We start from the raw sequence: 17,234 nt of genomic DNA, 5'->3' as shown, positions 1-17,234 counted from the left end.
TTGGCAGCACAATGCAGGTGATAAGAAGCAGAAACTGCCACCGAGGCAGGTTATGTGGCCTCAAGGAGTTAATATATGTAAAACTAGAAGAGTGCCTGGCAAATGGTAAGTGCTATGTAAATGGTTATTAAGCAATTAAAGTCATGTCACTGGAATTCAAATCCAAGTCTTCAGATGATAAAGCTCCTAGATGCTTGTTCTATTTTAACTTTGTAGGACTCCAAGTTTTCCTGAAAAGTAGTAGTTGTTTTAGAAGCAGCAATAAAAGGAAGCTGGTTTGGGGCAAAAGACATTCAAGAGATAAGAGGATACAAAATGTTCCAGCCAACTGCTTTAATGAAGGCATGGACCAGGAAAGAGAGCAGATGTCAGTTCTCCTGACCCTAGGTCTAGAGCACACACAGTAACACATTCATGCAAGGACCACCAGGGTAGACCTTGGGAGCTGGTCCCACTGAGTCCCTTTACATGTCTTTCCTCTTAAGTCAGTTGTGGGTTAGATATTTGGGCCCCTGGGGTGACATGCTACAAAGACTGCCTGTGCACCCACAATTCTGCAAGATGGTGCCATTGACAAATGGAAAAGGTTAATTATTGCTTTGTTGAGCATGACAAAAATATTGGCTGATTTCTTGAATCGTAATGTGTGTTGTGCTACAATGGGGGTTAAGAATAAAGTTTACATTTCCAAAGCAATGATCATTTGTATTTTTACTTAATACTGCTTATAAGATAATTGCATAGATAAAATCTATTACCATTATTATTACTGTAAATATGGTTTAAAATGGTGAATTAAATTGTGATTGATTTTGAAGATGATGTGCAGAACAAATGAGTGATGAATGTATGTGAAAGTTTCCAGTTTAGGAACCAAGGGTAGACAGTATCTACATGTGGAAGAGTTTCAGTGATTAACCTTTGCATCAAATATTAATAACTTAGAATGCTTGATCTTCCTAACTGGGAGATGTTTTAGAATAGCCATTCTCAAACTTGAGCATGCGTCAGAATCATCTTTAAGGCATATTAAAACACAGGTGGGGCATGGTGGCTCATGCCTATAACCCAACACTTTGGGAGGCCAATGCAGGCGGATCACTTGAGTCCAGGAGTTCAAGACCAGCCTGAGCAACATGGGGAAACCCAATCTCTACCAAAAACACAAAAATTAGCTGGGTGTGGTGGTGTGAGCCTGTAGTCTCAGCTACTACAGAGGCTGAGGTGGGAGGATTGCTTGAGCCCAAGAAGTCAAGGCTGCAGCGAGCCAGGATCATAACACTGCACTCCAGCCTGGGGGATGGAGAGAGATCTTGTCTCAAAACAAAGAAACAAACGAATACCCCACAAATTGCTGAACCCCATCCCCAGATTTCCTGATTTAGGGTATCTGGGGTGGAGCCCATGAATCTGTTTCTTTATTATAATAAGTTACCAGGTGATGTTGATTCTGCTGGTCCCCAGAGAGTTTGAGAACCACTGACTTAGAACAAACATCCCCTCGCTGGTAACGCCTTTCCACCACCTGAGCTGGAATGCAACGTAACTGGATTTGTTTTAAATAGGCCACCTTAAGCAGTCAAATTTCCCAACTACTTGTAGCATTTTACAGACCAAGAGAGCCATCACTTCATTACTCCTCCTCTAGAAGAAAAAAAATCATTTGTCTCTCTGTCCTGGGATTTAAAAAAATAAAAAATAACAAAGATCACAAACCTTAGGAAGATTTAAAGGAATCTTATAGTTAACATGCAGCCTTAGCTGCATGTTTCTTGTGTCTTAATAACTGAACACATTTAGACTTCTTTCATTCCCCAGTACTCTAAGGAAATCATTGAAAGGCATATTCTTCTTCATCTAGGTTTGTCCTACATCGGGACCCTCCTGGCCTAGCGCCCGTCAAGGGGATGGCCAGCAGGTGGCGCTCTGCATCAGTTCATGGGGGCAGCCTAACTCGGGGGAAGGCAAACACACAAACCAAGGTGCCTGCTTTAAATCCTCGAAGTAAAGGTCCTCTTAACCACTTGTCATAAAACACCCTGAGACACCCGTCTTGGAAAATCGAAGTGTCAAGCTCAGCATCTTTGCCACATTTCAAACTAGGTAATTACCTTCTCTCCCAAAGGGAATCTGCTTTATGTATTTGTGTCCTTTCTAGGTTACAAGTTTCCCAAAGGCAATGATCTTGCCTTCCACTCACTCCATATGACGCTGAAGTGAAATGCATATTTTACAATAACAATTTAATTATTCTACATTCCTCTGAGCTACATGATGACCTGTTACATAATTGCCAGTAATATAGAAATGTGCCTGCCTCATACAAACCCTTGCAATACATAGAAGTTTTTATTTGACCTAAGAGTAAATTGCTTATTTGCTTCTCCTTTAGAACAGAAAAAGCAGAGCATTTCCCCGTCATCCCAAATTATAAGTCGTAATCAAATAAACAACACTGCATTTCAGTCTGTCATTTTTATTAAGCCTGCAGAGCTGTTTTTTTTTCTACACACGACAAATACTTTGATATCATCTAGGATAATAAAATAGTTGAACAACTTTTTTTTAAGATTTATATTTGTATAGAAACAATCTGTGGAACTCCTTACCTCAAAATGAAGGTGTCTAAAAACAGTGATTCATCAGCATTGCTTTAAATAATTGTTTGGTTAAAAGTTGTGGTTTCCATTCTCAACTGAAATGTGTCTCCATGCAGTTTTCCTTGGGTCCAAAGCTTAAGGCCTTGGGAAGCGGGCCAAGAAAAAAAGAATGGCCACTCTCCTTTCTGTCCTTCCCTTGTGTTGAGGACAGTGATTGAAACAGGGGAGTTACAAAAGCCAGGAAGAAAAGAAATCAATTGCACATCTCTAGTTTGCAAGCGTCAAAGTCACAACAAGTCTGTACACAACTCTCTATCTGTAGATATGAAATTCCATCATGATAGCACAGCGCCTGCTTGCCCCTAAATGTTCCTTTCTTCTGCTAATCATGTCAGTTACTACGGATGGGATGTGGCCGTAAGTTCTCCCTTAAGGGCTGGTCCTTCTGTCACCTTGAAGTGTCAGCCCCTGAATTATGCCACTTGGATGCTATGTCTTGATACCCAATAAAGGTCTACCATCCCTTAAGAAACCCCTTACCCCACCCTCAAACCCCCAAAGTGCCTAAGAGTGAAGACGAAGATGCCATGGAGATGGCGTCTTCAGTGAACACCTCCCCAAAGATGCCCGGGGACTCGGGCCTATATCATCCCATTGATCTTAGTCCACTCGTAGATGTCCTGTTCACACACTATGTCAGAGTTGATGAGGAGGTATCTGTCACCTACACAGAAATGCTTCTGACAGGCGGCGCATTTGAAACATTCCAGGTGATACACTTTGTCTTTCACCCGCATCGTCATCTCATAGGCACGAATCCTCTTGTCACAGGATGCGCAGAGACCGTCTTGCCCAAAAAGCCTGGGGCAAAAGAAAGAAAAGCTAAGAAGACAGTGAAAGGGACAATCCTGGAAGACAGGGCTCGGGGATGAGCCCTAGAAAGGAGGCCAAACTTTCAGGATGTCAGGAAGCCAGGGAAGGTCGGCTCCAGAAGGAGGGCCGGCTAGTGCAGTCTTTCCCAGCAGGCAGAGGGAACTCAGACGAAACTGGCATTTGGCTCTGGCATAACTCCTCCCTTTTCTGAGCCCTCTCCCTGTCTGCAGCAACTGCTCATCATTCCCCTAGGCTGCCCCCCGGCTCCTCCTCTGTGGGCAAGACTCTCAGCTGATGTGATCTATGATAATGAGTTAGGCAAGTATTACCTGTCCCCTCCCAGGGGAACCCTCATTTCAGAAGAGCATCTGGAGAGAGACCCTAGGGGCCCCTTTGAGGGTACTGACCAGGAATGAAATAAAATGGGCATTCTTCTGAGGCTCCCAAACTCTATCACGTCAACAGCCACTGATTCTACCCATGGGGAGAGCTGGCCTTGAATACCTCCATAAGCTGCAAAGCACATCTCCACCTGATTATTCGCTGGGGCCCCAGCTGCTGGGAGACAGGGAGTTCCACAGAAAACACACGGTGCAGCTAATCGTGCCTCTGAGATATGGAGGACAAACAGCATCTCTCCACCATGAATGGAAGATCTTAATTCATGGCCCTCACTGCCCACTGGCATGAATCAAAAGGGAAACTTCTTTTCTGACATTTAAATCAAGACTCTCCCAAGCCTCAGTTGATCAGTTGCTTATTTCAGGCAGTATTCAGTGTCAAGATGGGAGACAACATGGCAGGGCTCAGTGCAGTGGTTCTCAAAGTGTTGGTCCTGGGACCAGCAGCATCAGCACTGCCTGGGAACCTGTTAGAAATACAAATTCTCAGGCTGGGTGCAGTGGCTCACGCCTGTAATCCCAACACTTTGGGAGGCTGAGGCAGGCGGATCACTTGAGCTCACAAGTTCGAGACCACCCTGGGCAACATGGTGAAACTGTGTCTCTACAAAAAATACAAAAATTAGCCAGGTGCGGTGGTGCGTGCCTCCACTCTCAGCTATTAATACTTGGGAGGCTGAGGTGGGAGTATGGCTTTAGCCCAGGAGGTGGAGGTTGCAGTGAGCCGAGATCATGCCACTGCACTCCAGCCTGGGCCACAGAGCCAGACCTTGACTCAAAAGAAAAGCAAAAATTAAACAAACAAAAAAACACAAATTCTCAGCCCTCCTCCCTCCCTACCCAACTGAGACACCCTGGGGAGAAGGCCCAGCAGTCTGTGTGTTAATGAACACTTCCAGGGAACTGGATGCAGGCTGACATTTGAGAATCAACAGCAAAAGTGCAGTAACACAAGTACCGGAAGCAGAGAAGACCCAGCTTCAATGTCCCGGACCAGCCCTGAGTGACTCTGGAGAGACCTCTGATTCTCTGAGCCTCAGTGAAATGGCACAGCCATCATAGGCTCCACCTCACTCAACTGTTAAAACAACCAAATGAAACATGTCAGGGCACCCATGGTCAAGGGCTAAGCCAATGCCGGTTATGTTTTAACACATCTTGGGTGTATTCCCAGCTGTGCCAGTCTTGCTGCAGGAAGTAATTTTCACTCGTGGCTGAAAACATAGCATGTTAGCAGGTGGTTTCTACATAAAACCTTTAGGACAGTTTTAGGTGAATGCTTGTTCTTATTGGAAGTTCTGGTTGATTTCAGGATATCAGAGAATCAGTGGGTACATTCTGAGAGGTTGTAGGGGACCTAAGGGCAGTTGACACATTTTGCAATATTTGGGCAAGATTAATGGAATTGACAAGAGGTGGTCTGTGAGTGGAGAGCTCATTGTTCGGGCCAGGGCCAGCTAATTTGCCTCTGAATCCTGCTTTCCATTTGAAGAGCTCCGAGTGTTTTCAAAGCACCGCCTGGGAGCAAACTCATTACTGGGGGAGAACATTTTATCCCAACGTAGCAGATGGTGGAGCTGCAGGTAACCGCCACATTGGAGGTCACAGAGTGGAAAGACAGTTCTGGTTTCCTGACTGTTCTGTAAGTTAAGTTTGGGCCTGAGCAAGGATGAACGACTGAGAGAACAGTGTGCATGGAATGAATCCAACTGCCTGGGGTATGCAATCCTTAAGGAAGGAGGGAGCTTATTAAAGGGAAGTCAGGGGGTAAATTACAATCCACATCAGGCAGCTAATGAAGGGAAGGATAAAGGACGAATATGTGGGAGACAAGTTCAGGTCCCAGCATCACCTCTAACTTGCCAGGTGACCTGAGCAAATGGAGTCCCCTGTACAGGCTTCTGTGACTTAAGCCGTAAAGCAAAGGAACTGAAAGAGAAGGTCCCTGTAGCCCCTTCCAGCTCTGGGATCCGGAGATTCTAATATTAGTAAAAAATATGCCAGGACTTGACACCTAACTTGAGCATTAACCTCTGGCACCAAGAATTGGTATCTTAGGCTGGATATCCCAGAAGCAGCCCCTGAGGCAAGGATTGATGTGCCAGTGATTTATGAATGAGGCATTCTCAGGAAAAACCTGGAAGGCAGCAAGGGAGGCTAGAGGGAAGGGGAGGAAGCCAAGCCAAGTTGTAACCTCAGGCAAAGTCCCTCAGAGGGGAGGGACCCTGGAATATAAGTTATGCCTGGCTGCAGGCAAGGCTGTGGGGCTTGGTACTCCCACTGTGTCTGTCACTGGTTAAGGTCTGTTGGGGGTCTAGTGGGGGCAGGCATACTTCTGGCTCTAACAGATTCAGGTGCTGGCTGTTAAAAGCAAAACCACTGCCATCACCACAACCCCACCACTCCCAGCACACAAGAATTAGTGAAAAGGGATTCAAGGAGATCTGGCTCGGCGCAGACACGAACAGCTGCTCTCGGGTTCCCAACAATACAACACAGCAGCAGAGTTGAGGTTCTGCACAGGGGTCTCATGAATATTTGAAGCTAAATGTCAGAAAAGAACTGTAACAGGCCACTCAGCCATTGGAAATCCTCACGGGGACAAGTTATCCTAGGGGTGAAGAACTCAACCCCATTAGAGGGCCCGTTCAGTCACTCCTCCAACTTGCCTTGTTAAAAGATCCTGCCAGATATACTAAGAATGCCAGTAAACAAGACCTTGGCTAAAGGACCATCCCTGACGCAAAAGACAATTTTTCTCCTCTGTCAAGAGATGTCCCATCTTAAGCTCTCTGCTGCCCATTTTAATAACAATAATATAAATATTAAAGAATGGCTGGAAATGCCTGCACTAATGCAGAGTTAATTAACATGTTGCCTAGGAATGTGGCAGGGAGAAGAATTATTTCATGTCACCAAGACACAAGTTAATTAACATTGGGTTCTCCCAGACTGTTTTTTTTTTCCTCTCCTTTTTGAAAATGGAAAGGATTAACAAGCCCAGGCAGCACTGGTTTTCTTCCTGAGTGTTATATAAAACGGTAGAGATAGGGAGAAGCCGGGGCTCTTCTGACCTTACTCTATCTGCACTTCAGTTAATAAGATTCAAATGATTTGACAGGGATGGAGTCAAGGGTCCGATGGGAATCATTTACCCGTCTGCCTTCTCACTGACTTGGCAAACTGGCAATGAGCAAAACCAGGTCTGTATTTATCCCAGTTCTATTTTTTGTGACTTAAAAAAAAGAAAACTGACCAAAATTGTAAGCATGATCATTGCAAAACCCTACTTATTTTCTCGGAACCACCATATCTGCAAGGACTGCAAGGACTTTATCTGGGAATTCAAGAAGGACAAAAAGCTTCTTCTATCAGTCTTTAGGTAAAGCTTCCTTCACTGTGAAACTGCCTGCCGTTTTTTTGGTTTTGTTTTGTTTCTACAATGTAAAATGCTCTGAGGGCAGGTTTGGGAGGAAAAGCTGGCCCAGCAGCCAAGGGCGCTGAGGTCTCAACAAGCTTCCATGGGTTGGATGGTCCTGGTGTATCAGGGAAGCATGCTTCACAGACCCTCTGTTCCAGGAAGACGGAGAAATACTGACAGCTACACAGTTGAGCAGAGCTGACAGTAGAGGGCACAGAGACAGTTACCTCCACAGCAGCTCATCGGAAACTAGAAACGCTAGTACATTCTAGGCAAAGGCATTCACACAGTGCTGGAAAATTCAGATGGCCAATAGGATGGCCCAGAGCATGGGAGACGTCCTCAGCTCCTGTCTTACTTGGCGTTGTCGAGTGCCTATTTTACTCTTCCATTCTTCCATCCCTTTGCTCATTAGATTGGAAAATAATGATCATGTAAGAGCAGCTAACATCTATTTGATCCATACCAAGCCAAGTAGTTTATCTGCATTATTCCATCAAATCCTCCCCACATCCTTAGAGGTAGGTGCTATTATCATCCCCATTTTACAGAGGAGGAAATCGAGGCTTAGGAAGGTTAAGTAACTTGCCCAAGGCCACCAAGCTGGGAAGCAACGGTATTGGGACTCAAACCTCCAACTGCCTGCAGGGCTTTGCCTTTCTGTTCTTCAAAGACTGCCTTCCTGCTATGAGTCAATGCTTGGAGCTCCATATGCTTTCTATTATTAAATTTCTCATCATATAATATTGGAGTCATACAAAAGAATATTTATAACATATATATATATGTTCTGAAGCATTCAAATGAGGTCCTCAGAGCCCACCTCCAAACTTATAAAAAGAAACACTCCCAGTCCCCTCTGATCCTCCGTGCGTACTCCTCCTCAACCCCATCCCCTAGCTTCTCCCGCTCCCCAAGGGAACCACATTTCTGAATTTTGGGTGTACAATTCTCTTGCCTTTAAAGATATTAGTATTTTACCACATAGGAACGTAACCCTGAGAACATGCTTCTCAAACAGGAAGAAATGCCCTCTGCTTCTCAGCACGGGAGCTGAGACTCAGCCTCTGCAGACTGACTTCTTTCTATAGGTGGTGTCCGAGCCTAGAGCAGGGTCAGGGGCAACACACACAGACTGCAGATGTCCATGGACCACCCAGCCTCCCTTCCGAGGGCCCCAGTGGAGTGCCAGGGAGGATACCTGAGATAGTCTCTCCGACAGAGCTTCCGGCCCAGTTTGTAGTAGAGACGCCGCCCCACCTCGCCCAGCCGGCAGCCACAGAGGTCGCAGCTCAGGCAGTCCTCGTGCCAGTACTGGTCGATGGCCTTCAGGAAGTAGCGGTCCCCGATGTTCTGCTGGCAGCCGCCACATGTCAGAAGGGATGGGGGGATCTGCAGCACTTCATCCACTGGTTCCCTGGAGAGAAGGCCAAGCATCAGGGACAGCCTCACCAGAGTGAGACCAGCACCGAGGGTCCGAGATCGTTTTGGGCCAGACAGGGCATCTCACCTGACTGCCTTTCAGTGACCTAAGGGAGAAGGGACAGGACAACACATCCCTTGGCCAGACTGCAGAGTCCCAACCAACCTTGGGTTAAGACGGGAAAGAGCCAGACCTTACTCCCTAGATCTCTAAGAAGTAAACACAGGACACCAAGAGGCATCAAAGGCAACTGCAGGTGGCACTGTGCCCCTGCCAATGCCCAGCACTACCTGGGCACCTCTGGTCTCCTTCTGCTTTTTCCCACTCTCCCCGCTGACTCTCCCTCTCTATCTTCACAGATCTCCCTCATTTTCCTCCTCCTATATCCTGGACCCAAGGGCACTGCCTAACCTCAGAGGAGGCACTCCGGACTAAAAGAGTCACTCACCGCCAGGGCAGCAGATGACCCAGAGTACTAAGAATCTGCAAATCCCCAGTGCCATCCTCCCTCCAGCCCTTCCCAACCGCACAAAAGCAGAGGTGAGGAAGAAAGAAGAATGAGACCAAAAATTATTTTAGGTTGCTTTCTCTTTCCAAAATAAAAATTCCATCAGGATATAACAGGAATTCTCCTAATTTTACTTTTTTACAGAAATTCCATTTTCCATTCTTCCTACTGAAGGAATACTTGGAGGAAAATCCCATATCGTAAGGCCATTGTTACACTTATGAAGGACATCAAATAGGCCTTTCTTTCCTTACCTGAACATTTTTATAAGAGTAAAACTGATTTGGATAAAGTTGATTTGAGGAAGAAAATGAAGTGGGGGCAATGATTATATTTCAAAGAGAGTGGAAGGCAATTAAACAGACACTGACATCTCAATCCAGCAATTGTTAATAGGCTATGACACATGTTCTTTTGTTAATACGCCATGCATAGCATCTCCTGGTCACTTTGCTTCACTGGAATCTGAATACAGTTTTACGTTTAAAAATAAATAACTTTGCTAAAAGAAAATAAAGGAGTGGAAGGAATTATTCTAGTGTCCCCCAAATGGGACACAGCAAACACTTAATACTTGTTGATTTATAATAATTAGCAAGTGTTCTCTGGAACCTTACTTAAACATAAATCTATTTCTTAAAAATCTATTATGTTTCAAAAAACAGACCTTCTTCCAACTGTAAAATTCCCAAAACTCCTGGGTACCCTGCAGGTATAAATCCATGTCTCCTATTTCTAACTGGTACTAACTTACCAGGTGACCTTGTGTCCTAAATGGTCTGTGCCCATAAAGCCCAGCAGCCATTATACTTGGGGACAGGAGGCTAGGTGGCTCAATGTCTGTAACACTCTGACAACTTCAGGTGATCCCGTCATGTGAAGTATGAAGTGTTCCTTATGAATACTTAGGAGTGCTAAAGCCATGCCCACACTTTCTAGATACAATATAACAGCGCTTCATGAGATTATCATCTTTGGAACAAGAAAATGGGAAGCTCAAGTTAGTTTATCTGGGAAAAATAATGGCCAGGTACAGTGGCTCACGCTTGTAAATCCCAGCACTTTGGGAGGCCAAGGCAGGAGGATCACTTGCGCCCAGGAGTTTGAAGCCAGCCTGGGCAACATGGCAAAATCCTGTCTCTACAAAAAATATAAAAAAATGCCCAGGCTTGGTGGCATGAGCCAGTTGTCCCAGCTACCCAGGAGGCTGAGGTGGGAGGATCATCTGAGCCCAGGAAGTTGAGGCTGCAGTGAGCACTGCACTCTAGCCTAGACAACACAGTGAGACCCTAGTTCAAAAAAATTCAAAACTATAGTTTTTTGTTTGTTTGTTTGTTTTGAGACACAGTTTCACTCTTATTGCCCAGGCTGGAGTGCAATGGCACAATCTCGGCTCACTGCAACCTCCACCTCCTGGGTTCAAGTGATTCTCCTGCTTCAGCCTCCCAAATAGCTGGGATTACAGGTGCCCACCACCAGGCCCAGCTAATTTTTTTTATTTTTAGTAGAGACGAGGTTTCATTCACTGAAGCCTTGCTTTCTTTCCTTTGTTTCTACAGATTGTATATAAGGACTGCCATTTCCCCTTCTAATAACTAATACCCTAGCTTTTTCATGTGTATCAACTCAGAATTGCATCTCTTCTCTTTCCACAGCCCACGGTCTTACTCTGAACTTTCAAAACCACTCATGGAACCTTGACGCACATTGGATGTCCCGATGTTGATGCTGCCAAAGGACTGTGAAAGGAGAGAATATGCCCTTAGCTGGTGCAAAACTGCCTGGAATTCAAATGAACTGCTCTTGTTACTCACAGGGGGGGCAGTGGGGGCCACCAGCGGCATAGCAAGGGAATCTCTGTGTTCATGAATTCTGGCTGGCTTTCTATCCAAATGTTTCATTTGCATATAGCTAGGCAAGTCTCCATCTGTAATCTGGAGATGCTGATTGTCATGACCCAAGTTGGATTTGAGGAAGTACACAATGAAGCCTCTACTAGGATACTGGACAACAGGAGGAATGTAAAGTAAAAGAGTTACAGTGATGGCCTGAGATGAGATGGAGAAGTAAAGTATAAGATATTGGCTCTTTCTATACTCAATTAATGATAATATCACATTATACTTAGTGGACAATCCAAGACAATGACTGAATTAGATTGATTCACCCTCAAATTAATATTTTATATTCTCCCAGACCCTTATCTTGAATATTACACCTGAGTATCATTTCAGCCTGAATTTCTGGGATAATCATAACAATTTCTAAGGGCGTGGGGAGAATGTGCTGCAGCAATTTCTCAACTGGCTTGTCCCTCTTTGATCAGAACCTGTCTTCACTGGGCAAATAGTGAAGTGAAGGAAGGAGCTGGTGAGCCTCCAGCAGTAGATATCTGCTGTATTAGGATGTTAGGATGTTTCAGTTTCTAACCTCAGTGAAAAAGCACAAACTTTGAAAGAAGCAAACTTCCTTCAGGGAAATGAAACCTTCAGATTTATCTTCTGTTGAAAGGATTAGTGACTAAAATTCTGCTGATCAAAAGGCATGAGGCACCAATCCATCCAATTCACTCCCTTATTGTGTTACTATGATCTTGCCCAGTCTCTGAAACTCAGAGTTCAGTTGTAAGTTTATTTTAAAAAAGTGATCAAACCACCCTTTAAACCCATTGTTTGCATAAACATACTTTTAAAAAGGAATGTTATTTTTCTCCTGAGAATTTGTTGAAGGAAGTGGGGGTTTTTGCTACAACAAACCTAGCTCATTACAGAACTGGTGTCTTAACCTTCAAGACTGAATAGTGATGTTTATATTCTCATTGGATGGTGGTACTTCCTGTGTTTTATGAGAACATGCTGAGCTTTTATGCTGGTAACTGAGGGTAAAACCCAGGTAAATAAACACCATAGAAAGCCGAAATTGAAGGGTGTATGTGTGTGTGTGCGGTATTTCAAGCAGGAAAGCACAATTCTTTTAAAGCAGGAAAAGAAAAAACAAAACAAATGTCTCTTAAAAGCACAAATGGACAAGTCATTAACCAGCTCCTTTGGTCTTGTGTAACAAATCCCTTCAAAGGATTAGAGGGGGACTTCAAAGGAATAAAAATTCTCAAAACCAGACAGCTAATGACTCTTAAAAGGGCATTTGCGTTGACAGGAAAATGATATCTTAAACACCCCTTACTCCCCATGTTAACACTAAAGAATGGGTGAGGGATAGAAAAACATTCCAAACCAGTACGAGGCTCAGAAAACAGATGCGGCCAATGCTCATTAGAGCTCTGGTTCCCTGACCCCAAACCCTTTTGAGACTCTGCTAAAAACTACGAGACTCTACTCCCCAGAATAATTAATTCACCTATATACAAAATGGTGCATTAACTTTCGAGGTTCACATGCCCCCATCGGTGGACCCCGAGGAGGGGTACACGTACTCAGATTTACTCCGGATTTCGGTGCTCTAGAAATCCCTGGAGGCCCAGAGCCAGCTCCGAGGTGGACGGTGGGACCCCTCACCCGCCCGTTACCCGCAAGGCTGGCAGCGGCTCCACCTGCGGACCGGGAAGGCGGCCGTTGGGGACCCCGGAGGCCGCCACTTGGAATGTTCCCCTTTCCAAGACCAAATGGACAAAGAGAAAGGGCCGAGAAGGAGAGGGGAGAAGGGAGCAGAGTCAAGCCCGGAACGCTCTCCGGACTGCACCTGCGCGCCTCCAGGCTCCCCTTGTGCCTGCTCCCGTGCAAACTTTCTGGCCCGTGGTGGCTTTGGGGAGCGTCCCAGTAGCCTGGAGTGGCCCGCAGAGGCGCCGGGCCGACCCCTCTCCCTGCCGCCCGCCGCCCAGTCCCTCTCCCAGCGCCCCCGGAGTCACCCGGGAGGTTAGGGGAGCCCAGCGCTCGGCACAGGGGGCCAAGGGCACGCCGCGAGCGCGCACCTGGAGCCCCCTCACGGGCAGCCCGCGTGCCCCCGACGCTCCGGGACGCGAGGCCGTGGACACCGGGGGTGGCAGGGGCAGGGGCGCCGCACTTACTCTGAAGGGTCCAGGCTCTTCCTTTCGATGGCCGAGGACATTGGGGAGGGAGGCGGGGTGCCGGGCGGCGGGGGCGCTCCCTTTGTGGCGCGGGGCTGGCCGGCTGCCGGGGCTCGGACCCCCTCGGGTGCTCGGGCGCTGCCGCCGCCGCCGCCGCCGCCGCCGCTCCTGCGCCTCCGCTTGCTCCGGCGCTCCGGCGGCGAGCTCGCCCCTCCGCGCTCAAGGACAGTCACCGCGCTCCCTTCAAACGCCAAAGAGAGAGAGCGAATCACCGGGCTGCGGGCGCGCCGCGGCCGAGGCGGGGGCCGGGGCGCGCAGCCTGGCCCCGGGCGGCTGCAGCTGCTGCTGCTGCTCAGGACTTAACCTTCCATCCCGGTCCCGCCGCCGCCGCCGCCACCGCCGCCGCCCGGTCCCTCTCGCGCGCTGTCGCCGGCTCCGCGCCGCCCGCGGGGATGGTGCGCGCCCGCCCGGCCGCCCCGAGCCCCTCGCACCTTCGGCCCGGGTCGCGGAGCGCTGCTCGCCGCCGAGGGCAGAGAGGGGGCGGCGGCCTGGGGGCGGGGAGGGGACCGTGCGTCTCTCCCCGGGCTTCCTCCTCTCTCGGGAAGGTCTATTTTCGCTCAGCTTCCCTCTGTCTCTGGTTTCATTTCCTTTTTCCTGATCACGATTCAAATACAATAGAAGGAAATCACATTTAAAGAGACAGCTGCCCGGTCCCCCCACCTCCCCTTTTTTCTTCCTTTTTTTTTTTTTTTTAAACGGGGCTCCTGGGGATTAGCAATACAAACAGCAGCATCAGGACTGACTTGGCTTCTTAAAGGGGCCAGTGTCGGGGACGAGGAGAGCCGCTCAGCGAACACCTCTCCTTGGAGAGGAGGCTGGGCAACCACTAAATCATTCTTCAGGGCTTCCCCTCTTCCGCCTTTCCCTTTTGGTTTAACTAAGGCAGAAAGTAACCCACGAACAGCTCGAGCAAGCAAGAAAAGACAAGAATGTGAAATAAGCACCTACAGAAATGCAAGTGTTCCCAGTGGATTTTGCGCCCGTCCCAGGTTCGAGGTCCCAGGTCCACGGACGCCGTGCACCGGGATGCCCCGGACAGCGCGGCTCTGCGGGCTGCGGGCTACGGGCTGCGGCCCCCAGGCTGCGGGCTCCAGGCTGCGGCCGCGCTCTGCAGAGGCGATGGTGGTGCGCGAGCCGGGACTGCACGGGCTGGGGACGCCTATAGCAGAGCCAGGGCAGCTAATCCCAGAGGGAGGGTGGCTGGGAGGGACCACGCGGGGCCGGGGCTCCTCTCAGTAGGCTGGTGGCGGAATCCCTTCCCTCTGCACCTTTCAGAAAGCGGACTTCTGCGGTTAAACTGCCCCCCATGTAAAGTGCCAGTAGTACCCCGACCAGAGAAAGTGCTTTTTCAATGGTCAAGAACAGGATCAGAGAAATTATTTTGCCCTGGGTCAGGCACAGAGAAAGAAGGCGGACTTGATCTGGGGGTTCAGGCTTCCCCCTCTCAGCCTCCTTCTAGGAAGAGGCAGGAACGCAGAGGGGAAGGGGGGGAGGCTAGTAGTCTGCCCTTCCATGGAGAAAAACTTTGGTTCTCCTGGGCCTCAGAGTTCCTTGAAAATATCTGCGTTCAGAAACTGAAAGGCCTATTTGTGTGTGATGCCAGTCATTAAGGCTTGCAAAGAGGGAACGTACTTTCAGGATCCATGGTTTTATATGATCAGTCTGGATCATAGGCATACATTTCTGTTCCCATTTTAAGTATAACCAGAGTTTACTACTGCCTGCATGCTCTTGTCATTTTCTGGTCCCTGTGTCACAAGGCTTGGGTCCCTAATGGGTATAATCAAAAGCTCTGTGTGTGTGTGTGTGTGTGTCTGTGTGTGTGTGTGTGTGTCTCAAAGGAAGCCTTAAGAGCAAATTTTTGTCCTAGTGGAGACTTCAGTATACAAAAAGACTTTTTCGGCTGTGCTCGGTGGCTTATGCCTGTAATCCCAGCACTTTGGGAAGCCCAGGCTAGCCTGAGCAACACGGTGAGACCCCGTTTCTACAAAAAATAAAAAATAAAAATAATTAGCTGGGCTTGGTGGTGCTTGCCTGAAATCCTAGCTACTCGGGAGGCGGAGGTGGGAGGATTGCTTGAGCCCAGGAGGTTGAGGCTGCAGTGAGCCATGATCGCACCATTGCCCTCTAGTCTGGGGAACAGAGTGAGACCCTGTCTCAAAAAAAAAAAAAAAGTTGTTGTGTTTTTTTTTTCCGATAGACCCTTGTTTTTAATTTAAAAAAGAAAATACTTAGAATTTTAGGCAAGCCTAAACTATGTGATAAATATGTAACCTACCACACTACTTTCATTTCTAACAGAAATGAAAATAAATATATAGGTTGTGATGAACAGTTTACCTACTTATAACCAGTCAATATGGTGGTTAAATGCTGGAATTTTGGAACCCAACTGGCTGGGTTTGATTTAGACTCTTACTTATCAGTTAGCATGGCCTAGGAAAATTATTTAATCTGAGGAGGCAGTATGCGGTAGTAGCTTTAGAGTCAGACTACCTGGATTGTAACCCATCCTTGACCACCTGTGTGAACCTGGGCTCACAGCAGGAATTTAAACTCCTAGTATCCTGGCCCGGGGCTCGGTGGCTCACACCTGTAATCCCAGCACTTTGAGAGGCCGAGGTGGGCGGATCCCTTGAGGTCAGGAGTTCGTGACCAGCCTGCCCAACATGGTGAAACCCCATCTCTACTAAAAATACGAAAATTAGCCGGGTGTGGTGGCACATGCCTGTAACCCCAGCTACTCGGCAGGCTGAGGCAGGAGAATCACTTGAACCCGGGAGGCAGAGGTTGCAGTAAGCCGAGATCGCGCCATTGCACTCCAGCCTGGGTGACAGAGTGAGACTCTGTCTCAAAATAAATAAATAAACAAACAAACAAATAAAATAAACTCCCAGTATCCTCATCTGTAAAATGGAGAAGACAGAACCTATTGCCTAAGTTATTGTGGGGATTATATGAGTTAGTGCACAAAAGGGTGGCACATAGATTTGTAATGGCATGGGGGTAATAACAGATAGGAGGTTGCTTGCATGAAAAGCAACTGGTATATAGTAAGCACTCATAAATGGCAGCTGCTATGTTATAGCAAAGGGCATCATTAAGATAATTTTAAAAGAGCTTGAAATTAAATTTAAGGGTGAAATGGGGGTTTAAAATAAGAATTGCCCACCCAAATTTGGAAACTATTTCCTGTTTTTTTAAAAGCAGGAAACAGGATCCCTTCATCCTCACCCCCTTCTTCTCCTAAATAAACCATGTAAGTGTTTTCCATTTTAACGTTCATTATCGTGGTGACTAAATGACCTGTTTGCATCTGCTTGGGTGTTTTTTGTTTGTTTGTTCGTTTGTTTGTTTTTTGAGAGGGAGTCTCGCTCTGATACCCCGGCTGGAGTGCAATGGGCGATCTCAGCTCACTGCAACATCCGCCTCCCGGGTTCAAGCGATTTTCCCTGCCTCAGCCTCCCGAGTAGCTGGGATTACAGGTGCCAGCCACCACGCGTAGCTAATCTTTTGTATTTTTAGTAGAGACGGGGTTTCACCATGTTGGCCAGGCTGGTCTCAAACTCCTGACCTCAAGTGATCTACCTGCCTCGGCCTCCCAAAGTGCTGGGATTACAGGCATGAGCCACCGCGCCTGGCCACATCTGCTTGTTTTTATTTAATCTGATAAATTATTACTTTCCTTGTCACAGTTTTGCATGGGGCTCAAGTCAGTTTTTAAATTAAATATATCCTTGGGTTCCAAGAGGTAACCTCAGAACAGCCAAATTCAGGGTATAAAGTTTCTTTTTAATAATATGCTTCTACTTTGACCTGAGTGTGTAAAGAAAAAGAGATTACTGCGTATGACTTTGGGTCAGTTTCTTATCTTTCACAACTCTTTGGGGAGAACTTCCTTACAGAAGGTGAATATTTGAAATG

General features: G+C 47.2%; 1 protein-coding gene across 1 annotated transcript; it reads right to left on the bottom strand.

Annotated features, from left to right (window-relative positions):
• Window positions 1–2,460: 2,460 nt before the first annotated feature.
• LMO2 (LIM domain only 2) lies at window positions 2,461–14,439 on the bottom strand. The gene is made up of 5 exons (XM_054440707.2): window positions 14,259–14,439; window positions 13,742–13,904; window positions 13,251–13,491; window positions 8,497–8,712; window positions 2,461–3,461 (listed from the first exon to the last, which is right to left on the bottom strand). The coding sequence occupies exons 3-5, from the start codon at window positions 13,289–13,291 to the stop codon at window positions 3,242–3,244; spliced, it is 477 nt and encodes a 158-aa protein (XP_054296682.1). The 5' UTR covers window positions 13,292–13,491; window positions 13,742–13,904; window positions 14,259–14,439; the 3' UTR covers window positions 2,461–3,241.
• Window positions 14,440–17,234: the final 2,795 nt, after the last annotated feature.

This window comes from Pongo pygmaeus, chromosome 9 (genome assembly GCF_028885625.2).
Source record: "Pongo pygmaeus isolate AG05252 chromosome 9, NHGRI_mPonPyg2-v2.0_pri, whole genome shotgun sequence".
NCBI classification, from domain to species: Eukaryota; Metazoa; Chordata; class Mammalia; order Primates; family Hominidae; genus Pongo; species Pongo pygmaeus.
Note: the sequence above shows the minus strand (reverse complement) of the source record. Positions and strands in the feature narration are given on the sequence as shown.

Coding starts and splice junctions, on each gene's coding strand:
- LMO2 (XM_054440707.2), bottom strand. CDS start 13,291: ATGTCCTCGGCCATCGAAAGGAAGAGCCTGGACCCTTCAGA. Junction 8,713..13,250: donor AAGAGCCTGGACCCTTCAGA/GTAAGTGCGGCG, acceptor CCTTCTCTCCAG/GGAACCAGTGGATGAAGTGC. Junction 3,462..8,496: donor TGTCGGAGAGACTATCTCAG/GTATCCTCCCTG, acceptor CTTTTGCCCCAG/GCTTTTTGGGCAAGACGGTC.